Source organism: Psammomys obesus, unplaced genomic scaffold, assembly GCF_907164565.1.
Source record: "Psammomys obesus unplaced genomic scaffold, mPsaObe1.curated_primary_1811, whole genome shotgun sequence".
Lineage (NCBI taxonomy): Eukaryota > Metazoa > Chordata > Mammalia > Rodentia > Muridae > Psammomys > Psammomys obesus.
In genome coordinates, this window is record NW_026596143.1 from 1,121,488 (window position 1) to 1,149,259 (window position 27,772).

General features: G+C 44.3%; 1 protein-coding gene across 2 annotated transcripts; it reads left to right on the forward strand.

The window, feature by feature from the left end:
* The first annotated feature begins 22 nt into the window (after window positions 1–22).
* Lonrf1 (LON peptidase N-terminal domain and ring finger 1) lies at window positions 23–27,455 on the forward strand. Of its 2 annotated transcripts, none has more exons than XM_055593469.1 (12): window positions 23–756; window positions 9,836–9,954; window positions 11,383–11,505; window positions 12,129–12,278; window positions 12,771–13,011; window positions 13,112–13,208; window positions 14,514–14,628; window positions 18,027–18,148; window positions 20,554–20,712; window positions 20,816–20,978; window positions 23,753–23,905; window positions 26,050–27,455. In XM_055593469.1, exons 1-12 carry the CDS (start codon window positions 69–71, stop codon window positions 26,206–26,208), a joined length of 2,289 nt encoding a protein of 762 aa, XP_055449444.1. In that variant the 5' UTR covers window positions 23–68; the 3' UTR covers window positions 26,209–27,455. The 2 variants fall into 2 exon arrangements, with proteins under 2 accessions (XP_055449444.1, XP_055449445.1); XM_055593470.1 differs by having other exon boundaries at window positions 12,771–13,008.
* The last annotated feature ends 317 nt before the right edge of the window (window positions 27,456–27,772 follow it).

The following is a 27,772-nucleotide window of genomic DNA, read 5'->3' on the forward strand; positions in this document are numbered from 1 at the left end:
TCCCGGACCGTGGCAGCGGGCGGCGGCGGCGGCGGCGGCGACGGCGGAGCAGCAGCCCTGCGCGGGCCATGTCTTCTCCGGCCGTGGCGAGGGCGTCCCCGGGCGGGAATCGGGAGGCGGCCGGCGGACCGCGGAGTCGGGACGGGCCGTGGGAAGTGGGCGGCGGCGAGCGGCTGGAGCGCGCGGGCGCGGAGCCGGGGCGCTGGGAGCTGCTGCTCCGCCGCGGGGAGCTGCTGGCGCTGGGCGGCCACCTGAAGGGAGCGCTGGAGGCGTTCGCGGCCGCGCTCCGCCGCGGGGCCCCGGCCAGGCCCGAGCGTCTCGGCTCGCTGGTGGACTGCCTGGTGTTCAGCTACCGGCTCCGGCACGGGCTGCGCTGGAGCGCGGCGCCCGCGGCGGGCGCGGCCGGGCTGCTCAGCTGCCTGGGCTGCCGGGGCTTCCTCAGCGAGCCGGTGACCGTGCCGTGCGGCCACAGCTACTGCCGCCGCTGCCTGCGGAGGGAGCTGCGCGCCCGCTGCCGCCTGTGCCGGGACCGCCTGCCGCCCGCCGCCGCCGCCGCCGCCGAGGGGACCCCGAGGCCGCCGCCCCTGGCCGCCGCCATCGCGGACTTCCGAACGAGCGTCGTGCTCAACCACCTGGCGGAGAAGTGGTTCCCCGGCCAGCGCGAGCGCGCGCGGGCGGCCGGCCGCCTCGGGGAGCTGCTCCACCAAGGGCGCTACCGGGAGGCCCTGGCCGCCGCCTGCGACGCCCTGCGAGCAGGTGATGCGGGGCTGCGCGGTGCGGGGCCGGGCGCGCGGGGACCTGGAGGGTGGGAGGGGGCGGCGCCCCGGGGTGCTTCGGTCACGGTGGGGATCGCCCGGGAGCCGCGAGTGACGCGGCGCGGGGAGGGGCGCGGACGTGAGGTTCCCTCGTGCGCGCGCCGAGCGGGTACCGGGGCCGCGGAGCTTGGGCGCCGGGTGGGTGGGGGCGGCGGGCTGTCCGCGGCGCGCCGTCCGGGAACCCCGGGCGGGGTGGGGCGAGCATCCCCGGGCGGGCCAGGCGGGGCTCGGAGGGACCGCGTCTACCTTGGTCTTGCACTAAAGTCACCGGGGCAATTGGAAGCCGCGGGAGGGCAGAATTGCATAAGCTGGGTGTGTGTGTGGGGGGGGGGGGGGGGGCGTTGTATAACGGGTGACGTTCGGTGGGCGTGGCGGGAGTCCGGCGCGGGCACCGGCACCCGGAGGCCCAGCGGCTCGGAGTTAGTGGCCGGCTGCCCCAGAGGTGGTCACCTCTTACCTGCGGGATCGCTCGCTCCTGGAACCGCCAACTGCCTGTCTCACACACGGTCTGCTCCCGTAGAGCTCTGAGAGGGTTCCTGCATACCCCTGGTGTTGGTAGAGAAGTGGCTTCCCAGGAGGAGTTAGCGGAGCTGTGAGGGGAAGCTTTGTGGGTCTTTTGTTTATATTTCCGTCTCCAAGAAGCAGCAGCTCGGTCCTCAACTCCTGGTTCGAAAAGGGGTCATGCAAACACAGTAAAACCAAGAGTTCCCTCTTAGGTCCTTGAACTCAGTTGTGCTCTATGGGGCCGGGAGACTTACCCGGGGCAGTGGTGGGACTTACAAACTGGAGATTTTACATCAGGGGACCTTTTCTAGAAAAGTGTCTGTAGACATCTTTGAATGGCCACCTCAGTACGGACATCTAGTGGCCCTTCCAAGGATGCTGCTAACCATTCTGAGACTCACAGCCTCCTACAGGAAAGACTGATCAGGCCCAAAGGTCAACAAGATCACTGTTGGTCACCTGGTGGTGGGCATGCTTTGTGTCTGTTACCTGCCATGAGAAATGACTTATGGGATTAATCCCTGGGGAATCAGTAACACTGAGAATATGAGCTGATTTTAGGTGTTAGGTAAACTATAAACTTGTACCTGAAATTAGCATCTTGTGAGTCTTTTAGTCATCCTGAACAAGCGACAGTAGCTTTAGTCATACCCCTCTGGCACGTTCTCATTTTCTTCCTTTATCTTCCTCAGCAGACACTAATAAACTAGAATGGTAAACCCAGAACAAAAGGATGCCTTGGAATCCACAGTTTTGCTGGGGATGGCTCTAGCTATCTTGGTGAATAAATTTGAGTAGGGAAGCTGGACCGGGCTGTGTCAGTCATCCAGTAACTGGCTGTGGTCTGACTTTAACGGGGAAGCTGAGCTAGGACAGGTGACTTCTCCACAGTCACCTGGGTGGTGGCTTGTATAAGCAGCTTAGACCCTCCAATTTTATATGTTGACCCAGGGTTCACCTGATTCTATAGTTCATCTAATAGAAATATTAATGTATATTTCCAAGGAAAGTTTCTTTTTGTCATTAGTATATAATCGAGGACGGACCTTTAAGCAGTATTTGTTATTAGCATCTGATGTAGTTATTTGATTTGATTAAATTAACTCCATCCCATCCTGTCATGGAGAATAGTGAGTACATTTCCTAAGAGCAAAATTAACATTCTGTGCCCAGTATTAAGATTTCAGGGCTTAGACCAGGATATTATCATTAACAGAAAAAGCTGTGGATGATGAACTCTTTTTTTTTTCTTTTTGTTTCCAAGCTTCACAGACCGCATGTGAGATTGCCAAGCTACTTAATCACACTTCTGCATGACTTGAACTTGAGTCTCCTGCCTCTCACTTTGTTTCCTTATTTTTTTTCTCTTACGTGTAGGCTTGTCAAAAATCAGTAATTCCATACATGAATATGTAACTCACTGACACTAATGATAACATATTTTATCTTTTGAATTCTTTGTGTGAGATAGAAAGGAGAACAATTACAAAGCCAAACATATTTTAGTTGGTAGAGGGCAAATGTGTGTGTTTCATAATTTATGAGCATTAATAAGAGTAGGCGTATAGCTCAGGGATAGAGTGCTTGCCTGGCATGTGTAATGCTTTGCATTCCTACTTTTCAAAACAAATAACCCACCACAGTTTGTTATAAATCCATTTGTACAGTTGCTAGTGTTTTGTTTAGTTGGAGTTGGTGAGTTAGCTAGGTAAGCATTTGAAATGCATTTGTATAATTGTCTAACTATAGTTATTAACGTCTGCCATTGTATATGATGGAAAAAAAAACCTTTACTGTCATTTTTCATGTTTCTTAGAATGAAACTAATACTATTAGCAAAAAAAATAATAATAATCTAGTCTGCAGTTGGCCCACACAAAACCAAACTTATCCCCACTGACAGAAAAAGAAAGCTTGGAAACCCTTGCCAAAATCAGAATTCCCATTGAGATTACATAAGGTTCTGTTGCATTGAAATATATTTAGATAACATTTAATCCATTGATCTTTTGGTATTAACTCTCAGATGTTTCGTAACTTTCTTCTTAGTATTCAAGGAGCTTATGTAAAAGTCCTTTCTGCATTGAGTCTTTATTCTGGCATCTTTTGAACTGATCCTACTGTGGAGTGCTGCTGTCTTTTTACTCTGAAGTTTTACACTGACCTCTCTCTTTCCTGTGTTCCCCACTCTCCGAATGAAGACAGCAGAACAGTGTGATTGACAGTTTGAACTGGCAGTTTAAAAAGTCAGGTGTGTGTGTGTATGTGTGTGTGTTTATGTCAGTTGTTTGGGGAAAGAGTACATTTGTGAGGTTTTTTATGTTTTCACTTATTGATCTTTTTGCACACGCACACATACATGCCAAGGCATGCATGTGGAAGTCGGAGAACAATGTGTGGGACCTGCTTCTCTCCTTCTGTCTCAGACCTAGGAAGGTAGCAATGCCCTTACCAGCTGAGCCATCTCACCAGCCTAGTCCTTGTCTTTATCATTAATTTTATGGTTCCTGACTGTCAGCAGCTTTTTATGTGTTAGTGGATACTACAGAGACCTGGCAGGAGGACGCTGAGCCTCCAAAGCTAAGGATGTTTCAGGGCTAGTGATGGAGCCCTAGACATCGATAGCGGACTCCCTCCCAGAATCCCAGTACAGCCTCCACCCACTGGGTGGCCTGGGTATGTGGCCTGACCACTCTGTGCTCTGGTTTCCTTGTCCAAAATGTGAGCATGGTCTCTCTCTCTCTCTCTCTCTCCCTCTCTCTCAGAGAATTAATTGAGCAAAAATGTGTGAACTTCTTCAAAAACAGCCTCATACAGTAAATTTCTAGAAAATCATAGATAATTTTACAAATGTCAAAGCTTTGTTATGGTTGGATGAATTAGCTGAAACTGAAATCTAAGCCTTGTGGTTTTAAATTCAACTCCATTTTCTATATACATTAATACCAAAATAAAAGTTAAATCCTGATTGTAGTTTATACATGTCAGTTAGTAGCAGCCTGTTATATCAGTTCAGAAAAAAAATATACAGTGAATTTTTAGTTATAAAAAAGATTGGTCAAATCGAATAAATTCTGAATATGTTTAAAGAGAATGTAAAGACTTTCAGTATCTTTCACGACTCAACCAACTTAAAATGATTTCATTTTAATGTGTTTATCCCTTGTGTATTTAATGTTTTTCACTCTTATTGCACAGAGAACTCGAATATTTTCATTTCCATCATTGTATCTAAACCCACAAGACCCATGTGAGTTGAAAGGCCAGTATCAGTTTTCCTAGCCTGTGGGCTGAGAAAAAAGACCAATGTTGAAGTTAGACCTAATCAGAAAACAGATGACTTGCTTCCAGAAAGGGAGGAGATGAAAGTTCTAGCATATAAGAGATATTAACTCCTCCTCTTATTCATTCAACAAATATTCACAGAGTACCTTTGATATGTGGGGAACATATCCTATTTGTTTTAGGTTCTGGAAATACAGCAAAGAACAAGATAAAGCTCTGTTGTTACTGAGCTTGTATTGCTGGTTTCTTTAATTGTACCAATTTATTCATTCAAAACTATTTTTAAAATGGAATTTGTTAATTATTGACTCTTAATGAATTTATACTATAGCAGTCATTTAGTTAATGAGGGCCTTGAAAGGTCTTTACAATGCCATGTCACTGAAAAGACTGGTTATAATGGCAGTCTTTTTGTTGTAAAATATGGAAACGCTTATAAACATGTTCTCAGTGACCTATTTTAAATAAGTACTTCACATATTTTACCTGTCTTTAATTCATCAGATACAAAGTATACCAAAATGTACCCACTTCAGATTTATAGTATTTGTACAGTAACTTTTGATTTATTCAAAATTGTTTCTGTTTAATTGAAAGTTTGTTACTTTTAGATTTGTTTGTTATTTTTTCAGATGTGCATGTATATGTGTAAATACATGTATGTATATATATGCATCGCCTGCAGAGGCTAGAGAGTCAGGTACCCTAGCACTGGAGGCACAGGCAAAATGTGAGTTGACCAGTGTGGGTGCTAGGAACAGAACCTGGATTTTCTGCGAAAGCAGGTGGTCTTGACCGCCGAGCTGTCTCTCCAGCCTCCTCAAGTCCACCGTACCTCTGGTAAAGCATTCAGAGTTTTTGTTCTCCGTGAAAAAAAAAAATAATTTCACCAACACCAATTTTAATGCGTAAGTGAACATGTAGCATCTGGTATGATCCAGTCAGGCCTGAAACATGATTTCATGAAAAACTTCTGAAATTTCAGAACGAAGTAGCTTGTGTAGGCTTAGACCTGTGTGTTCAAGTAGAGTTTTGAAAATTGTTAAAGCCTTTTACAGAATTTATACTTCTGAAGTAAATAATATGATTTCTCCATAAATTTGTAACCAGTAAGTAACCATTTTCTTAAAATGGCAATAAAATGAGTCACCAAATAAGCATATTTTCTGATTACCAGAACATGCATAACCATTTCAAACTATCAACTTTTGAATGTTTTCTCTCAAGCACTCCAAAATGATACACTGGCAAGAGATTTCTTTCACTACAATGGATAATGTAATTAAAATACTTATTTTGTAATACAGCTGATCTATACTATTCACCCTTCCCAAGAAGTCTGAAGTTGTTAAGAATTGTGGCCCTTTCTCTTTTTCTTTCTTTCCTTCCTTCTTTCTTTTTTTTTTTTTTTTTAAGACAGGGTTTCTCTGTGTAGCCTTGAGTGTCCTGGACTTGCTTTGTAGACCAGGCTGGCCTTGAACTCACAGTGATCCTCCGGCCTCTGCCTCCCTGAATGATGGGTTTATAGTCATGCGACACCAGGCTCGGCTATGGCACTTTCTCTTAAGTAAAACCTTTTCCCTTAATGAAACCCACAGGGGCCTGGGGCAGTGAATCGATACGTACAGTGCTAGCTGCACAAGCCAGACCTGAGTTCAATCCCCAGCGCATGTGGAGAAAGCTGATCATATTAGAAAGCTGAGTAGTCACAAGGCTGGGGAGGAAGGAGGCTCTATTGTGCTTGCTGGCTAATCAGTCTAGCTACAGAAGGACGGACGGTTGGAAGGATGGAGCTCGGCAATGAGAGGTTATCAGTGTAATCAAACTGGAACCACAGTTCTCATTTCTGTGTGAAACTGTAGGTGTGGGTCTTTAAATTTGTATAAAGAAATGTGGCAACTTATAAAGCTATTCTTTGCAGATCTTCAAAAATAGTTTAGACCAGTTTTAGTTACAAGGCTTAAAATGACCACTTAAATGGTGTCCGTCATCGTAACACTTGCACTGAGAGGCCTGGCACCTTCTGTCTTTACTAGTTTCTCTATGGTTTCCACAGTCATGACTGCTGCGATCATGACTTCTGTCTCCGTTGATGAAACCGTTCCTGCCTCCATATAGACTCATGCTCCTTGTAATGCATGGCGCAGCTGGCTTGCCTGGATTCTGGGTAGGGTGACAGTTCTGCCTGTCAGTGCTGTGACAGGAGTCTATCTGGCACCATGGAGAATTTGAAGACAGGTTAAACTGTGATACCCCCACAGCTTGAGAACTGCTTACCCAGGGTCTCACGTATGCTAGGCAAGCACTGTAACACCAAGCTTTGTTTGTTTGTTGTTGTTTTTCGAGGGTTTCTCTGTGTAGCCTTGTCTGTCTTGGACTTGCTTTGTAGACCAGGCTAGCCTCAAACTCAGAGAGCCGTCTGCCCCTGCCTCCCAGAGTGCCAGGATTACAGGTGTGTGCCACCAGCAAAAAAACAAGCTTTATCGCTAGCCCCTTTTCCCTTGTTTATTTTGACAGGCATCTCACTAAGTTGCCTAGGCAGGCCTTGAACTTGAGAACTTCCTGCTTCTGTTCCTAGTAGCTGAGGTTACAGACCCAACCTACCAGCCCCAGTATCGTAAAAATAAATTTTAGGGGTGGGGTGATGTCTTAACAGGCTAACTGTAAGTGTGAGGACCTAAGTTTGAGTCTCTAGTAGAACACTCAAATAAAGCTGGGCGCAGTAGCAGGTGTCTGTAATCCTAGTGTCCCTATAGTGAGGTGAGAGGCAAAAAAACAAAACTCTTAAGAAGCTGAATGGCTCACCAGCCTGGCATATGCTGCAAAGAACAAGGGAGATCCTGTCTTTAGGTAGAGGCTGAGGACTTGATGCCCAAGGTCATTCTCTGACCTTCACATGGGTGCTGTGGCATGTACACACCTACAGCAATGCACAGGATTTTTTCTTTAAGTTTTAAAAACTCTTTAGTCTGTCTGGAGAGGTGGCTCAGCCATTAAGAGCACTGGACCAGATGATCCAGGTTCAAATCTCAGCACCCATATGGCAGTTCACAACTATCTGTAATTCTAGTTGCAGGGGATCTGACACCCTTACACAGACATACAAAAAGGAGACATTGCCTCCTTTTTTTTTTTTTTTTTTTTCTTTCTTTCCACCCACCAAGCCTAATTTGTGTGCCATGAATTGAATTCATGGATGTGTGGCCTTGTGCTAAAGCATGGTTGACAGCTGTCTTTCCCCCTTTCTTCTTCTCCCTCTCTCGCTTCCTCTCCCTCTCCCCTTTCTCCATGGAGCCCTGACTATCCTGGAACTCAGTGGGTAGACGAGGCTGGCCTAAAACTCAGAGATCCATCTGCCTCTGCTTCCTGCTGGGTTAAAAGGTGTGTGCTACGACCTTCCTTCTGGCAGCAGTCTATTAAATTTTATTTTATATTTTAAATTCACTTTGCATCCCTATCACAGGCCCCTCCCTCCCTTCTCTCCTCCTGGGTCCACCCTTTCACTCTCTTCCCTTTCACAGAAAAGGGGAAGCCCCCCTCCCCTGTATCAACCCACCCCTGTACATCAAGTCATATCCTCTTCCACTGAGGTGTGGCAAGGCAGTCCCACTAGGGGGAAGTGATCTAAAAGCAGGCCACAGAGTTTATGTCAGAGCCAGCCCCTCCTCCACCTGCTAGGGGATCCACAATGAAGACCAAACTGCTTATCAGCTACATTAGTGCAGGAAGCCTAGGTCCAGACCAGTCTCTGTAAGCCCCCATGGGCTGAGGTTAGCTGACTCTGTTGGTCTTGTGGAGTTCTTTTCATGCCCCCCACTCCCAACCCCCTGCAGCAGTCTAAAGAAAACTGATTCTCCCAGATGCTGTTGGCATCTCTCAGCTGCCAGGAGCTCCTCTCACTGCCAGTAGCCAGTGGGACTTCACATCTGCCTCTCCTTTCCGCACTGGGCTTTGCTCTGCTTGAAGATGCATGGGGCTTATGCCTGCCATCACCACCACCGTGAGGTCATATGTGCGCCTCCCATGTCTTTTTATTTAGGAAGACGTATTCTCTTCCTAAATAACTAACGTGAAACCTTAGTTCAAGGCTTTTCACTGATGTAAAATTGAGGAAACAGTATCATTCCAGTTCTCAAGCATGCTGCAGAAACTTAAAAGTGCATAATTGAGTTGTTAGAGTGGGAACTGTCTGTAGAAGAGACTTATTTTAAAACTAGAGTAAATTAAGCACTGTTGAGTTTTATTGAATGTATTTTTGGAGGCATCAGAGGTCATTGAACCCTTTTTACAATAAATGCTTTATTTTTATAAACAGTAAGGTTTCGAGGGCTTCAAGGAGGGCTCAGCTGAACCTCATCGACAGTTTGTTAAGTTTTGCTTAGACCGAAGCTATTTCTTTACCTGTAATAATTACAGTGATGGAAGAGGAGCAGTTAAGTGTCTGAAATTCCTAAAGTCATTAGATAATAGTTTGGTTCTTCAAGCATGTTCTTAGAGGACAGTGAAAATAATGGTGACCTGATTTCCCAGGACAGGTGAAATTAGATGTTTGTATTTAGCTGGTTCCCTACAAGTCCTGCTGTGGCTGGGAATTAAAGATCTGTCCGCCTACAAACTCACTCTGGTCAGTCCTTTTCTCTTTAGAATCAGGACCACTTACACTCTCAGAAGACTGAATCTTGATTGCTCCTCTGTCCCTGTAAGACCTTTTTTCTGGAGTATTTTTGATTTTATAAACAATGATTTATAGATTAAGTTTCAGGAATGAGTAATATTCTATTTCGTGTTTCAAAAAGGCAAGTTTTCTAAACATGTAAGACTTGGCTTGAAAATCTTTATAGAGTACTTTTTTTCTTGAAAAAAAAAGTAGTTATTTTTTTTTACTAGAAATTTTTTATCATAAAAGCATTTCTTTTATTCCTAATTATAATTCTTGTTACTAAAATGATCTTATGATAAAATTTATCTTCAAGTTTTGACACACAAAGTGTTGCATGAATGCTGTGCTTGGTTTATAAACTGCGATTTGGTAGTTTTTGATGGTTTATAAACTGCGATTTGGTAGTTTTTGATGGTTTATAAACTGCGATTTGGTAGTTTTTGATGGTTTATAAACTGCGATTTGGTAGTTTTTGACTTTGGAGCCGCAAGTCTTTAGCTAGTCTGGCAGTATTTTGCAGATCATTATATCTTTCTAAAATAATCCCATCCTTGTTAAATGCTTATTTCAGAGCCTAGCGACCTGACTCTCAAAATCTACAGAGCAGAATCCTACGCCGGCCTGCAGGAGTTTAAAGCAGCCATAGAGGATCTCAATGCAGTTCTCTTTCAGCTTCCCAACTGGCCTGAGGTAAAATGGCTGTTTGCATTTGTGTGAATTTTAACAGGGCAAAAGTGAGGGACTTCAGCCACAGGCACAGGTCTTAACAGAGGAGATGGTTAGCTTCCAGTGAAGTTGTAGTTTGGAGCTAAGTCAGTTTACTATACAAGCTTCAGGGCACGAACTCAAGCCTCAGAAGGCTTGTGAAAGCCAGGTGTCCTAGTGCAGCTTTGTAATCCAAGTGCCGGGGAGGCAGCGCCTGTGACTTCCAAGGTGCTGAAGAACAGGGCCAGAGGTTGGCCTCTGCTCTCTATGCCCACCTGCCTATCCATGAACACACATGTAGAGAAGAGAATCATTTCTAAAAGAAATACATAGCTTCCTGGGCATTTAGGTAAGATAAGTTCTCTCTCTCTTCCCCAACATAATATTTTTGTCGATTACTTGGGAATTTCATATACTGTATCCCCAGTCACACTCGCTTCCCAGCTCTCCCACATCTGCTCCTCCCACAACCTTGTGACCTTCCCCAAGGGGAGAAAAACAGAAGAATTGTAAGCAAATTTTATTATATGAAAAATTTTGATTGTAAAGCAGCAGCAGCAGCAAAACCTCAAAAACCCTTGTTTCCTCAGTAAAGAACAAACAACTTGTAACACAGAAAAAGACTGTACACATTCTTAAATAAAAATTTCAACATGCTGTGTCGTAAAGATGGATTCAAACTGGGCTCACCAAATGAGTTCACTAACAGAGAGAGCACAGTCCTCAAAGCCGGGAGATGCTTTGACGTGGTAGAGTTGCTGGACAGTGAATTTACATGGAAGTTGGCCTTGCCTAGGTGGCTTTTGAAAGTGCCTAGGGGTGTAATAAGATGTGGTCCATCTACCGATGCTCCTGATTGGCCTTTTTTGAGCTAGAAGTTGTCTTTTATATGACTTTCTTTTAAGGAAACCGCCCTCTGGTATTTTTACTGAAATGGTATAATATGAAATATGGTTTTCATGCTGTAGAGATGGGTTAGTGGTTAAGAGAACTGGATGTTCTTCGTGAGGATCTAGGCTTAATTCCTGGCATCCATGCGGCAGCTCACAACCCCCTGTTAGCTCCAATTCCTGGGGATCCAGACACCCTCTTCTGGCCTCCTTAGGACCCCCCCCCCCCATCCATGTATACACACATATGCAGTAAGTCTTTAAATCAGTAACTTCTCAACTGAAGCTGCATCTCTGGTTTGAGAGACATTCACTGCTCTGAGCTTCAGTCAGGCCATTTTGCGGCTCTCCAGTTCCCTGTTAGTAGCGCTTCCTTGGACTAGCAGATAGGCCTCCGTGTGCTTTGTCCTTCTCCGAGTCGCTCAGTTGCAGAGTCAGCAAGTCTGAGAGCCCTTTGTTTGGTTCCTGGGTGGTTTTGGCAGACAGCTCTGAGCATGCTGTCTTGGTGTGTGTTTTGTTGAAGGTGTACTTCAGGAAGGGGAAGGTCCTCCAGGACGCCGGGTTCCTAGGCGATGCCTTACAGCTCTTCCTCCAGTGCTTAGCGCTCGATGAAGACTTCGCGCCTGCGAAGCTCCAGGTGGAAAAGGTACGAGTTTGCCAGCCGCCACTGCCCAAGGAGGGTGACACTGGGGCCTCAAAAACCAGTGAGACGGGAAGTAAGAAAGCATTTTATCTGAGGAACAATTTGACAAGCATGTTCTTACCCTTAATGTGTTGATTCTGTTGTTGTTGGGTTTTGTATTTCTATTTTTATTTATTATTATTATTATTGTTGTTATTATTATTATTTGTGACAGAGTCTCTCTGTGCAGCCCCAGCTCCAACCTGAAAATACACTGTGGTGGGCACCTTAACTTCATGACAGAAATAGCTCACTAACAGATTAAATAGTTCTGCTTCTTTTAAAACCTCTTCCCTTTAAAATTCTTATGCTTAAGAAGCTGGCCATTCCCTTCGGGACCTTCTCAGGCTGCTTTATGCCGTCCTTTCAAAGGTTTGCCACTGCCCTCCCCGCCACACACACTTTTTTTTTCCTTGAAGTGATGTATCTTGGTTTGCATAAACATTAAAATACATTGATTCTTTCCTGATCATTAAAAATAATGTGTGCTGCAAATGCCTTCCAGAATTTAAATAGGTAAGTTTGGGTTGTTATTCTTTACCGGATAGTATATATCTTCTCTTATGATTTTATAATTTTTCTTTCAGATTTTGTGTAACTTATTGTCACCTGAAAATTTAAAGGAAGGCCTAAAGGAGTCTTCCTGGAGTTCATTACCATGTATCAAAAACAAACCTTTTGGTTTTCCTTCTGTAACAGAAGAGCCTCAGTCTCCTGGTGAGCTTAGCCTAAAGCAGGTAAGGGGTGGAAAAGATGGCCATTTGCTCCATACACCCGCCTCCATACAGCTTAGATCCCTGTTTTCCCATGACCAAGCATTAAGACCTACCTAAGTGCGTATTGCCTCCGTAGTCATGGTAACAATGTATTGTTTGCAGCTTTTGTTTTATACCAAAGTCGGTGTATTGTGTCGGTGCTCATTGACCACCATTTTAGGTCACTTAACTGTCAGCAAACTTATGTGTCTTTGAACATGCACATGGTTATAAACATTTAGCAGCACTGCTCTGAACCTCACTGTGACATCAGTCAGCTTGATATCTCAGGCTTTGTAGATGCTGACAAAAATTATTTACCTGCTTGGCTTTAGAATTTAAAAGTTCTGTTCAGTGAGCTTTAAATGCATGTTATAAGGAGTTAAAATCTCGCTTCCATTCTTTTTGTTTTCTTGACAAGAGGAATAAAGGAAAGTGAGGAAAGAGAGTTATCTTATTTGTTGTGTTCTGCAGATCGAAGAACAACCCGAGCATGCCCCAGAGCCTGTCAAAGGAAGCTTAAACCGTGCTCGGTCGGCACAAGCCATCAATGTAGCAGCCATGCCTGTCAGAGACGATGGTTTAAAGCGCGTGTCCTCCGAACCTTTACTGTCCACTCAGGGAAGAGGTGTTCTGCTGAAAAGGAAGTTGTCCCTCTTAGAACAGGATGTGGTTATTAATGAAGACGGGAGGAATAAGCTCAAAAAGCAAGGTGGTAAGGCTTTCATTCTACTCTTACCCCGGGAAGTATTGATTCAGCATGGCCTTTGAACTTGTTCCCTCAAGAGTAAAACCCTGTCTGTTTATTTGATTAGAGGCTCCCAGTGAAGACTGTGTGTTCTCATTAGCTTATGGTGACATCCCGGAAGAATTAATAGATGTCTCAGACTTTGAGTGCTCCCTCTGTATGAGGTGAGTGTGTCACATCTTATAAAGATGACTGTATTGATGTAAACATAGTGTAAATGTAGTATTCGATAAAGGTAATGTTAGGTAAGGGAAGCTCACGACATGGGGCTGAGGATCAGAAGACAGAATTCCAGCCCCAGGTGTAGCTTTTCACAATTGTTAAGAAACAAACCCCTGAACCTCAGATTCCCATATTTAGAAAGCAGGGCCTCAGTGTAGGGAGGATCTGGTTGTTCAGCCGGAGCAAGATTGCAGGAAGTTGTAGTGCTCTTAGAAATAGATTTGAGTAAGGATCTGAATTATATATTTTATGTATATCTTTCTGTTCTTACCATACTAATCATAAAGCTCTCTACCTCCTGAGTGCTGGTATTAAAGGCGTGCGCCATGACTGTCTGGCTTCCGATCTCTTTCTTTTGTGAAGCAGGGTCTAGCTGTCTAGCCTATGTTGGCTTTGAACTCATGATTGTTCTGCCTCATCTTCCTAGGTGCTTGAATTAAAATATTGGGATTAAGTATGTATTCTGCCACGCAAGGCTAGATCATCCTTTCCCTAAATCAAGTTTTTTTAAGTTAATATGCGAAGAAATGGGTTTCATCCTGGCACTTTCATACTAGTGTCATTAGAGTTTGTTTAGAGTATTCTTTTTAGTGTATTTTATGTTGAAAGGCTTCTATAAAACTATGAAGGACCGTATTTAACTTGATGAGGCTGTCTAAAAACCTAATGATAGCCAATGACATTATTTGTTCCAACTATCTTTGAATCTGCATTTACTTTGTTTGCTTTCGCTGCTCAGTTTGGATCGGCCACCGCTCATGTGCTTGGTACCCATCTGTGTCCATCTAGTGGGTGTCACAGTAGTCAGTGCAGGGCTAGGCCCCTGGAAGGGCACCTTTGTTGATTAAGATCTTTCAGAAGGCTCAGGAGGGCACAGTACAGGTAGCATCACTCTCTTCCTGTTCTCCTTCCCTGCCTAGCTTGGCCTCTTGCCTCCTCTAAGCCAGTGGTTCTTAACCTTCCGAACACCGCAACCCTTTAATAGAATTCTTCATGTTGCAGTGATCCCCAACCAGACAGTTTCTGTTGCTAATTTTGTAATTGTTATTTTGCTACTGTTGTGATTTCACAGTGTAAATATTTGATAGGCAGGATATCTAATGTGTAGCCCCCAAGGGGGTCGAGACCCACAGGTTGAGAAGCACTGCTCTCAGCAGCGCTTTAATGCTGTGGTCCATGATTCCGGAAGCTTTCCGAACGCAGAAGCCCCTGGTGTGAAAGCTAACGTGTACTTTGTATGATTTCAGGTTATTTTTTGAGCCAGTAACAACCCCTTGTGGACATTCATTCTGCAAGAGTTGTCTTGAGCGTTGTTTAGACCACGCGCCATACTGTCCCCTCTGCAAAGAAAGCTTGAAAGAGGTAAATGTGCATCTGTATCTGTTTATTGAGCTAAGTTTGGCAACATGGTTTGGCTTCTGTTCTGCTATGGAAAGAGTGACTTCATTTTCACAGTGAGGTGCATTGTCCATTTTGACTGACCAAGAGCACACAGTTTAGGAAAACAGACACTGGAGTTGGGAAGGAATAGGGCCTAAAGACCAAGCCCTTTCTACTTGGATGTTTTGTTTGTTTGTTTGGTTGGTTGGTTTTGTTTTATGGGATAATAGAATAATATAATAGTATAATATGATATGGTAGAACAAAAACGGACATCACAATTGGACAAACAAACCGAAGGAAAAGAGCCCAAGAGAAGGCACAAGTAACAGATCCACTTGTTTGCATATTCTTCAGGAATCCTATTAAAAAACAAACAAACACATAAATAAATACTCTACACTGGAGATACTATAAAGGAATTATAAGGCAGAAGGAAGAACACATAAATAAAAACTGAAAGTAATAGAATTATTTTGAAAAAGGGAAATCCCTGACACAATAGTGTGAGACAAGGAGCTGCCAGAGATACCACTGAGTTTGTTTTCTGTTGTTTGATTTTTTGAGGAAGACAAAACACAAACAAACAAAAACACAGTGCGCTGCCTGCTCAGGAGAAGGTTCAGTTTTATTGATGACACCACTGGGGGAAACGACTGCCCTGCATCTCACCAGGCTAGAGGCCTGCTCTAGATCCCCTAACCCCCAGGACGGCTGTCCTGTAGAACCTTCTGCATGGTGGAATTCCTTCCTAGCCAGTGTGGTGGTGGCTGGCCACCGCCACATGGGCTTACCAAAGCACTTGAATTGTCCTAGAGCGGCAGAGGAACTGGTTTTCATTTTGTTCAGTGAACTAAGACTTAAGAAGGCACAGCGAGCAATGCCTGCTGCACTGGGCAGAGTGGCTCTAAGAAGCAGTGGGACAGAAGAAAGCAGGCAGCCTCCTCCTTGTCGCAGAGTCAGAGATGAGCAGCCTGTAATGGGAGAGGCGGTGGCAGCACTGTCCCCTGGTCCCCTCTCTATCAGCATCTACACAAATGGCCTCAAGCCTCATGTTGCAGTGTGGACACTGCAGTGGAAATCCACAGAACATGGCTTCCTGCGGTGATTTACGGTATCGTGTACAGAGAAAAGCATCTTCCACCAGAGAAGGGGACAAAAATGAATAAAACCCATATAAGAAATCCCTATACAGAGATACAGTGGCGTGTGCTGCTATATTTCATATGTGTCTTACATAGCAAGCTGGTATGTTGAAAGCACACACATGCACAGACACACACATCCACATAACAGTATTTGCAAAGTCAAGAAGTCTAAGGTAAAGTTATTCTTGAAGGATTTAGCAGTTGTGACAACTTCTTGGTGTTTTTGGATAAAGTATACCAAACATGCAACTTTTCTCAGAGTTTAGATATTCTCTGCTATAATTGCTCGTTTTCAAAGTAACAATACATTGCTTTCATTTAGAAATATTTTGTCTTTAAAACTACTAGTAGTTTGATGGAAATCCTTTAACATACTACTAAAATATATAACCAGCTGTTTAAATATACCTATTTTGTTTCCAACTTTGAGGCTAGTTTACGTTGAATAATTTATAAAGTAAATATACGTATGTTATAGCATATAATTTGAAAATAATACTGGTATGCTCTACAGTTTTACATATTTCCTGCTTGTATTTTACTGTCCTCATTTCCCCCATTAAGTATGGTTTAAAGACATGAGCTTTGCAGCAGCTTATAAGAAAATGGGAGTATTTCCTTGTTACAGAGCTTATGAGCTATTCTGACCCTTTGTAAAAATACTGAACCTTTGCAAATTAATGATTGTAGCTTCTTGACAATATCCTTAGCTAAATTCCCAAGAGCTGAATTACTGGATCGATGGCAATGTTTTTATTAGAATCCTAAAAACCACTTGTCAGATTGCCTAGTCCCCTACAACTGCTCCAAAGATTTAGACTCTCTCCCAGTGACATAAGGCAATATTTTGTCAGCTATAACTATGTGAGCATTCATTCTTCATAAATATTTATTAATTTAACAGAAAACAGAAGACTGCTCTTACAAGTCTATAATATGTTTAGTCTCCTGCCGTCTACACACATATAGTCTAATGTAATAAGACATCAGTCCTCCCCTCCACTGTGAAAGTACTTCCAGTGTGGCTGCTGAACTTGCTGGAACTGCTGATCCTCACACTTGACCTCAACCCAAGTCATAACCCTGGGGCAGGTCTCAGCAATCTGTATTTTCATAGGCTTCCCTAGCTGACACTGAAAACACCCCTACGGTTCCCATTGTGTTCTTTATTAAAGCTTGATGGAACGGTTATTTTTGTTGGCTCTCAGGATGAAGGATGGCTTCTCTTTGTGACCTTTCTCCCCAGAGCTCTTTCTGACTAGTTGTATTTAATACATGTGTATTTTCTGTCTGTGTGCTCTGAGCATGTCCCTGGTCTTAAGCAACTTTCAGCTTAATTACATTTCTATTCACATGGCACAGTGCAAGGATGAATATGTCCCTTTGCTCTGGTAAAAACTAAAATATGCAGTGTAAGGTGAAAGAGTATTCAAGAAAGACATCGTGAAATGTGCGGTCCGATCCTGACCTGAGAGAGCTTGCGTAGACAGGAGAGAAGTGGACATTTTTTTATGAGTTACAGCAGTGATGTATGCCACATGTGGACAGCAGCATTTCAGAGTATCTAGTGTTTAGAGAGGAGCACTAGTGCACTGTTTGCACAGAAGTGGGGAGAGCATATAGAAAAAGCAGCGTCCTGGTGAAGTCGGAGTGATAGTAACATTGGAAGAAGAGCCTAAAAGGAAAATTAAAAGTGTTGAGTGGTAGCATATTGCCTGTAATGCCAGTACTTGGGGAGCTGAGGCAGGAGAACCTCAAGTCCCGGGCCAGCTTGAGCTACACAGTAAGACCTTATCTCACAGAAACAGTGACCTCACCCCAGCAACAAACCCTACACAGAGACTTTATTTCTGAAAGTAGACAAAACAGGGATTGTTTTGACTTTCTGAAATGAGGCAAGTGCATTATTTTCTTCATCCGTATCTTCATTCTGCTTCTCAGAAATTGGCTCATGTTGTGGGGGACGGCAGGGGCCAGGCTGGCTGCTGCCAATAAAAGATTTGTGCTCATGGCAGGACAGTTTCTAAACTGGGGGTGGGTTGGGGTCTTGGTTCCAGCTGCGTCTCCAGCCTTTCACACTGGAGCAGAGGCCGGTGCAGCTCCAGGGCTCCCCCTCACTCATGAAATGCAGTCGGAACTGAGTGTGTCAGTCTGTAACAAAGGCTCTGACCTCCCAATTAAACTGTGTGCCTGCTTTGTACTGTAGCAATGAGAACTAATTCTGTCTTTCAGTATCTAGCGGACAGGAGGTACTGTGTCACACAGCTGCTGGAAGACTTGATAGTGAAGTACCTGCCGGATGAGCTGTCCGAGAGGAAGAAAATCTATGAGGAAGAGACCGCTGAGCTCTCACAGTAAGCTCTTTCTGTTGATGTAACCGAGGCTAGAAAACAGCAAGAGAACCTTCACAGAGCGAGCTGCATCCTGTCCATCAGTCTAGCACAGAGGCATATTGCAGCCAACAATCAGGTTTCCCGTCTGAGTAGACGGGATCATGAAAGGTCAGTCGGCTGAGTGCCGGTGTTCTGTGGGAAGTCATGGCTGCAGCTCTTTGGACTGAAGCAGCGTGAGAGCTTATGAAGGGGTTTCCTGCTTAGACAGCAGGCTGTGGAATGAGTAAAGGTGAACTCGGTAACGTGGATGGAAACACCCAGTTTCCCACACCCTGAAAGAGGAGGAGCATCAGCCTACATTAGCAGGGATTCTAGCAGGAGAGAGCACCAATTCTCAACCTCCCTAATACTGTGACCCTTTCATACAGTCCCTCATGTTGTGGTGACCCCCAACCATAAAATTATTTTGCTGCTGCTTTCATAGCTGTGATTTTACTGCTGTTATTAATTGTAATGTAAATATCTGTGTTTTCCAATAGACTTAGATGACCCTTAGATGAAATGATTGTTCTATCCCCAAAGAGTTGTAGACCCATAGGTTGAGAGCCATTGGGCTAGACACTTGGAATGGGGTGGGACTGAAGTATGAAGGAATGCTTTAGGGGTCAAATCTTCAGTAAAGAAACCATGGGGAACATTCAGGTTAATAGGGCAAAACAAAACAAAACAAATAAAAACCACCGAGAGGCGACTTTGGGGTGTTAGCAGATGCTCCCACTGCTATGGGTCGGTCAGAGCTGGGTAGGTTTGCCTGGCTCTGCCTGCCCTGTACATCTTTCTTGTTCTTTTCTCCCGCTTCCCTTGAATATTTTTTTGGCTGATCAATTACTTGGATCTCTCTGAATTTCTTCCATGGGTTTTTACTTTCTTAACTGTTTTCCTTCTGTCAACTAAACACATTGAACTCTGCATTATGTAGCAATAGCTTGCTTCTATTTTCAAAACACAAGTAGGACGTCGGATTTCCCACATTTAAAGCGGCGTTGTGCTCGTAGAGTTGCGCTTTTCCATGTGTGCCCATGGAAAGTCTTTGCAGGCCAGTGGCCTTCAGGACAGAGTTCCTCAGCTCGCCTTCACAGCCCCCGTGAGTGATTCATCCTCCCAGGAGACTGTTCTATTGTGTAGTTTTGTGGTAGAAATACTGAGGCGAAGCCTTTGCCTCTTGATACTCAACGAGAAGGCTAGAGTAGAGGACTGCAGTGGCCCTGCCCACCTGGAGCTCAGCGGGAAGCCAGCCCGCCCTTGGGAGAATGAAAGGTGCAGAGGCATCTGGTGGGTGGAGAGCTGAGAGTGGTGGGGTGAGGCCACGGGCATCTGTGCTCACTAGCTGAGGTATTTTTTAACCGCGTTCTTTTGTCACGCATCACATGCCCTTAGGTCCTTAGTGGTCACGTAGCAGCCACAAGTAAAAGGAGCAGAAGCAAAGCTATACTCCTGGAGCGTGCTCTCCACAGGGACCATGCCCCAGCCTGGGACCATTTCCCCAGCATCCTCCCCTCCACAGTGCCGGTCACTTTAAGTCAGTGCAGCCCTGGGCCCCTAGTGGCAGTGTGGCACGCCATCTTCAGCCACCCCACGCTTTGCTTTACTCCATCCTTTACTTTCTTTTCTTTTCACTGCCAACTTACAGCTACTCCCCAGAGTGCTGTTGTGAATATTCATCTCTGCATCTGTAGGGTTGTTTCTAAAGGGAAAATTCTTGGTCCCAAGAACATGAACATTTTCTACCAAAGAACCCGTGGAGTTTCTGCTGTGGAGCCAAGCGCTTTTCTCAGCTTTCACCGAGAAAGCCAGGCTTTCTTATCCTTGCTACCTGGGCATTGTCTGGGCTCCTCTTACTGTTCATAATCTGGCAGAAGAAAGGTGTCTGTCATTTTAATTACCTGGCAAAAACATTATTTGGTTGAATTATCTTCTTAGATCATTTTAAAATATCATACTTAAGAATTTTTGTCCATTTTGGGAGCCCACTTTTTCTTAAATGTTTTATTTTTATTTTTTTTGGACAAAAGCTCTGCCTTCATTGTAAGTATTTTAAGCCAATTCTCAATATAAAATGTTAGTTATGAAAATTTTCCTTTTGATTCTTAAAAGTAGTTAGCTCTACATGGTACCTACTGTTAGAATTCAAGCTATTATAAACAAGAGAATCATCATCAGAGTTTTAGTCTCACAGATGCAGCAGTGCGAATTTGATGAAGAGAGCTGCTTCCTGTTCTAGCCAGGAATTGAGAGTATGTACTTAAAATAGATCTTTGTTGTTGTTATTTTTTACATCAATTTTTTTTTTTTTTTTTGCTGTGATAATCCTAATATAATTTTGCTGTCTGACTTGATCTGTAATAATGAAACTTCTCCTCCTTCAGCCTGACCAAGAATGTCCCAATATTTGTTTGCACTATGGCCTACCCCACTGTGCCTTGTCCTCTCCATGTGTTTGAGCCCAGATACAGGCTCATGATTCGAAGAAGTATCCAGACTGGAACCAAGCAGTTCGGGATGTGTGTCAGTGACACACAAAACAGGTAGGCTCCTCGTGAACCTTGACACTTGTGCTTACCCTGGAAATTGCTTTGCGTCGAAGGAGGCCTTGCATGCTTACGCTTAAACAGTACTATTCTCTTAAAGCTTTGCAGATTATGGCTGTATGTTACAAATTCGAAACGTGCATTTCTTACCTGATGGAAGGTCAGTTGTGGACACAGTTGGAGGAAAGCGGTTTAGAGTTTTAAGAAGAGGAATGAAAGATGGATACTGTACTGCGGACATTGAGTATCTGGAAGATGTTAAGGTATGGAAAATAATCTTTTCTGGTGCATTCCGGGCTACTGTATCCCAGGGTTTGGGACTGACATATAGGTGAAGTTCCCTAGGCACAGGAGCTTGTTCATCGCTGTTTATGGGGATTTGCTCCATTTGCCTTTCCTTTATCTTGCTGCTGAATCGTTCACCCATTGAAGAGAACCCGATGAGAATCCACAGCCTCTTCATGTTCCAGGCCCCCAGGCAGCATGGTGCCTAGGCTCTACTTATGCTTGCATATACTGTATTCACTCACGGTAATCACGTAACAGTAGCAACTGACTGAATTGAGCTTCCAGCTGATCGAATTTTAAATTTGTGAATCTCTGCCTTATTTTATGTGATTCGTTAATAATTAAAACTTACAATTCATAGGTGAAATTTTAATGTGAAAGTAAACACAAAATTCTTTAAGGGTTGCTGTGTGTATGAGGATTTTTTTGTGTGGCAGAGACAATCTTAATTATAAAATAAATGCAACTGGATGATGTTTTAAAATGGTAGAATGACCCAGGTAAGACACTGCCAGTGTATATGTACTGCCGATAGCTTTCCTAAGAGGGGTTATGGTAACTGACGACATAGACAGAGTTGATGTGACCTCCCCATGTCTTCAGAACCTAATTTACAAACTAGAATTAAAGGACCAGAAAGTGGTTGCTGTTTCAAGTATCAAATTGAAAGCAAATTTTACAAGAAAGGCAAGATGAAACATAGGTCTTACATTACCACTGTTCACTGATCTACTTTGGCCCTAGATTTCAGTCAAAATTTCTTGATTGTTGGGCCTATGCATGCTTACAAAGAACTCGTGGCGTTTTTATGACTCCAAGACTTCTAACAGCTGAAGAGAGAGTGACTGAGAATCTGTGATGTGTAGCAAAAGTGATTAAAGGCTGCTCTTGACTCTGGCCCTGTGCATTCTCCTCATACCATGCTGCCTCTCTGCTGATAAACTTCACTGGCCGGATGCAGTCTGATCTCTCTTACAAAGAAAGATGTCATGTGACAGGAAGTACAGGCAGGCAGAGCTGTGAGTTTGAGGTCAGCCTGGTCTAGATAGCTTGGGCTACACAGAGAGACCCTGTGGCAAACAAACAAAAAGATGCCATGGGTGCTATTTTGCTCTGTCAATTAGGGAAGAATATTGTATGAACTAAACATTTTAGTTGGTTGATAGTCTTTGTCTTATTACGATTGGCTAGTGGAATTGTTTGCTAAGACTTCTTTGTAAGACTCAGAAGCCTATTTTAATTTAGGTAAATTTGTGTAATGACACATCATATTTGATAGCAAAGTGCCTTGAGTATGCAGCTGAACGTATATGGTTAAAAGCATGTGTCCAATACCATAACATATTGGAGGAGTGTCTAAACTGGTGTCATGCTTAGGACACAGGGTTCTCGTCTCTGCTCATAACAATGTCTTGGCTTCTTCTTTTCCCCTTTCATATATTCTGGCATTTTGCTTTTGTTTTTGTCTCTTCTAGTCTGGAAGGTCTCAATTTTATTATTTACCTTTTTTTTTTTTCTTCTTGTGGTCGTAAATCTATTTTCTGTGATGTCTAATAAAATTTGGAGCTCTATTTAATTGTGGTAGCAACGTTACCTTAAAAAAAGAAGAGTTGCTTTAGAAGAGTCCATTTACTTCTTGGCTGGTTTGGTTTTCTCTCAGATGTCCAGCACTTTGCTCTTTTACCTATTTTTAAGCACAGCCCACAAATATATCATGTTACGTAAATTACAATTGATTTTAATGCTTAGTTTCAATTTTCACTTTAGTTTTTATCAAAAGTGAAGTGTGTGGCCTTTCGTGTTTCAAAAATCTTCCCCTTGTCCCTTTGTTGTTTTGTGTTAGTCACCTTTGAAGCATGAAAGACTGAGTCAGCCTGCTTGCTTGCTTGCTTAGTGCGGGGAAGGAGGCACATGTGCCATGGTGTTCATGTGGAAGTTAGAGGACAGTTCTCTCGGTCTGTGTGTGGTTCCCCAGCCAGGCTGTCAGTTTCTGCAGCAGACCCCTCTACCCTGTCAGCTACCCGGCAGGCACATGGCCCATGGGACAGGAACTCGGTAAAGCCTGTTAGAATGGATGAGTTCCTTGATCGTCCACCTGTGCTCTCTTAGTCTTCCCCTGGCTGGAAGATGGCTTTTATTTTACATCTGCCATTTGGTGGGCTAAAGGGTGCATGGAGGAGTTAATGGAGGGACCCATGGCCTTGGCCATTATGGCAGAAGTTGAAAATTGTGTGCATTATTCTCTGCCTTTGGATGTGCCAATTCTGGCAATTTTTTTTTTCTGCTTTTTGTTTTTCCGTGTGTTCTGACCCAGTTCTCTGGTAAAGAGTGTGTTCGTGGCTGCCCTCCTGTTACTGCATCCTGCCATGCAGTTTGTACCCAGAGTGACCCATTTTTCTTTTTATCATAGCAACTGCCCTGTTCCAAATTCATGCTGACCCTTGAACCTGAATTCATTGTCCACCTTACCTCTTCCTTTCCAGAGTGTCAGTCAGGTTGCTCCCTGCTCTTAGTGGAGATCAGGCCTTGCTCTTTACAGTGAGTCCCATGAGCCCTCTGTGGGGTAGAAATGGAATCTGTTATCGCATGAGAATGACACTGATACTCTAGCACTGACTCGGATGTTCCCTTGTCATTCCAGTGTGTGTGTGTTTGTGTGTGTGTGTGTGTGTGTGTGTGTGTGTGTGTTCTGTGGGGTTGATGCTAAGGGCTAGGAAATCACGGAGATCTTACCAACTTCTCTTTCCAGATTGAGAATGGAGATGAAATACAGAGTCTTCGAGAACTTCATGACTTGGTGTACTCGCAAGCCTGCAGCTGGTTTCAGAACTTAAGAGACAGATTTCGAAGCCAAATCCTTCAGCACTTTGGCTCAATGCCTGAGAGGGAGGAAAACCTCCAGGTAGGGTGGCTTTCCTGTTGCTACTGACAGTCTCGCTTTTCTGTAAACCTAATGAATAACCTTCCACATTTCCTTCATTTATTCTCTTTGACCCCATCTTTAGAATTATGGCTACAGTCTCAGAGCACAGGTACCTAACCTCATGTGGCCTGGCAAGGGTGCCTGTAGGAAAGAGTCCTGCAGAGGGAGGAAGGGCTTGTCCGAGGGTGTCCAGAAGGATGAGAGATTGAAAATGGGATGCTAACCTCCGTTGAACTGTGAGGCCACCATTCGTCCCAGCCCATCAGTTGTCGCTTTGACAGTTGAGAGATGTGCAGTTTTTCCATCTTTAAAAAAAAAAAAATCTTCACACCTCTCTTTTTATCTTTCATGTCTGTTCACCATTTCAGTTTGTGTTTAACACTTCTGTTACCATAAAATTATCGTTCGTGGGGGTCTTGCTCAAGAACTGGGGGTCTGCCTTAAATCTGAACCTAATTAATAATGTGATTTAGATTCTTCCTCTGTGTGGAACTTAAGTAGCAGTTGCAAAAACCGTCAGGGAGATTCCTTACCCTGGAGAATCTGACCACAGGCTCATGAAAGAACCAGTGTTAGATGGAACATTTTGAACTGGATAAAGGATTATGGTTGAAAGATGATTAATTTCATAGTGAAATAGCTGTAAATATATGAAGGTGGAGCAGTAACAGGCCCTGGCATGATCCACTCTCTCTCATTCCATCCCTCAAAGGTTGGTCTGAGTCTGTCCAGTCCCAACGAGTCTCTTATTTCAGCCTCAGGACCATTTCCAAATTAAGGATAGGACCCATGCTGTGTCCATGTTGTCAATTGTGGCATGTTTTCCCTGGCCACCTGAATCTGGTTACATGTTATAGGAGTATACTTTCATAAGACAAGGCAGAAGAGCACACTGGTAGTCTCCAGAAAGTAACTTTTCCTAAAAGTCTGGTAGTGCCCCCATCGTCCTCACTTCTCAAGTGCTGCCATGGGTTTCTGTCAGTGACACCGCAGGAGTCAGGGAAACAAAGCAGCCACCGTGTGTGATCCGGGAATGAGGGTTGGAGGAGGGACCGTGATACAACAGCTGGAAACTGGAGGGGGGAAAGTGACGCCCAACTGCTGCCGAGGTCACAGAGTCCCACCGCAGCCCATCTGGAGCAGCAGAGGGACCACGCCTCCCTTGAACCTGTGGGGAGAGTGCTACAGGTCTTAGGACCCAAGGGAGTGCCCGTGTCCCCAATGAGTCAGCAGCCATGGAGCAGGCTGTGTTCTAGAAGCCTCCGGAAAGCCGCACACTTTGCGGGAGTTCCCAGAGAATAGTGACCCATCTCCCAGTTTCTGCATCTGCTAACAATGCCATTGGCGTGGTCGAGGCTAACCTGGGGACGCAGAGAGGAAGGGATTCTGGGAGAGTCGTCTTGGGGCTGTAGAAGGAAGAGGAAGCGGACGAGCTGCAGAACTGAGAACACAGGCAGTGCCGTGGCTCCTGTCACTCCAAAAGCTCGTGTTTCCTGGTGCTCGTAAACACCAGTGCAGTGAGCCGTCAGGGAGGCTTTCCAAGCCCGCTGTGCAAATCTGTCATGGTGTCAGTGCTGCCCTTCAGCCTCTGCGAGAGCAGGAGCTTCCTTGCCAGGAAGTTCATTTTTCCTTGCCCTTGCCACGTAATTTTTCAAACTAAATGAAAAGCCTTTTTTTTTTTTTAGGATTCCAATTTTTAAGTAAGAATTTCAAGTATCAGTTAATTTTCTGTAGTGCTTTACATATCCAGGTCTGGCCCCGTGAGGCATTTGGCACTGTCTGGAGACATTTTGACTGTGGCAGCTGGACAGGTACAATTGGTGTCCAGGGTAAGGAAGGCACAGCACTGTGGCACACAGCAGAGGATCCCCAAGCCCCAGATGTCAGCCACCGGAGGCCGACAGCCAGGGCTGTGCGGAGCCAGGGCCGGGTTAGAATCCTGACCCTGTGAGCTGAGAGATTACACCACAGTTCCCAGCTTCCGTTCCTCCCCGGCTGTGGCGTGATAATCGCCATCGCCAGCCCTACTTGACTGAGAGACTTAAGACTTAGGTAAGGTGGGCTTGTTTCCATCTTGTAGTTTTACCGTTACATTAACAGTGTGAACTGTTGGTTGGTTTCAGGCGACCCCCAACGGTCCTGCTTGGTGTTGGTGGCTGCTGGCAGTCCTTCCTGTGGACCCTCGCTATCAGCTCTCCGTACTGTCCATGAAGTCTCTAGAGGAACGGCTGACAAAGATACAGCATATTCTGACTTACTTTTCTAGAGACCAATCTAAGTAACGAACTGCTTGGATCTTACTCTAAAGTCACCGTGATCCGGCTGCGTTCACGGCCGGGTTGTCCGCTGCCTTTGCACACCCAGTGCTGGTTTAAGAAATTAAGGAAACTTTTTTTTTTTTCTCTTCAACCTCCTGAATCTCGAGGATCTGCAAATGAATACCTTCAACTAGGTCCTAGACCACTAAGAACTTGCACAGAAAACATGCACTGAGTGTGTGTTAAACCTCTACATTGTGATAAACTTGCACTATGTACCATACTCTAAATGATCTAAGTATTCCATGTATGCCTGTGTGCGTGTATGCGCGTGCACACGTGTGTGTGTGTGTGTGTGTATGTGTACGTGCTATATGCATGTATGTGTATGAATGTGTGTGTGTGTGTGTGTGAGTGTGTGAGTGTATGCTTTTCTCTGGCTTTAAATTTTAAAAGACAAAAAAAAAAAAAAGCCATAGAGAGAGAACTTACTGAGGGTCCTCTATTGCCTAAGTTTACAACAGTTGTCATAGGAGTTTCCGCAGATTGAATTTGCCTCAGATTAATTTGTCCCGATGCTTCTATTTGCACAAGTATGTAAACTACGGTATAGAGTATCATTTTTTTGTTGTTGTTGGAAATCCTGCTCTTGCTGAACTGTCTTGGCCATTGACTATGACCCAGTTTCTTATTTATGTAAATACTTGCATCCCAGTGGCCGGCAGGCAGGGATACAGGACCCAGAGCCAGCCTCCAGGAACAACTGCAGACCTGACACGGTACTGTGCATCCATTCATAAAACACTTCAAACTGTGAAAATATGGTTTACATTAAAATGTACATAAAGCTAGATGGAGAATTCGATTTAGCCAGTTAGCTTGTATATTTTAGGGGGCTTTTCACATTAACTGCCCGTCTATGTCACTTAGAGTTTGACATGATAACTTGTATTTAAGGACTTCCGTAGTATATAAATCCTGTTGAGGAGCTGGAGGAGGAGGAGGAGAAGCTTAATGTAGGACTAAGCTTGTAAGGTTTGTTTTGTTTTACTCTGGTCTTGGTGCAAATGTTAGTTATGCCTTATTCAGATCACAGTTAGAGCACCATGCTGTGACATGGTTATATCCATGCTGCCCTAGCCCTTTTATAATTATTTGTTGCAGATTTGTGACTGTCTCTATTAACTTTCTTTTATGTAAGTAATTTGTACAAGTTTCTTAAAATTTTTGCTTTTGCTTATTTAATTTTGAATAAAAGCTAAATTCATATACTTTTCTTTCCCTTTGAATTGTAAAGCAATGCCAGGAAAATGTCAATACAGGGGGCAAACTATGCAGTATAGAACTCATGTGTTTGGTTTCCTCCTTTGCGACAGGAGGTTTTTAGGTTGTAGATTTGGGCGGTGGTGACGGGTGGGGAAGTGTTTGTTTGAAGCAGGGTCTCCGCACAGAGCTCTGGCTGTCCTGGAGCTCACTCTGTAGACCATGCCTTGAACTCACAGAGATCCAACTACCTCTCTCTCCCAAGGGCTGGGATGAAAGTGCCACCACACCCTGCAAGCTGTAGGCTTAAAACGCTTTATGAACA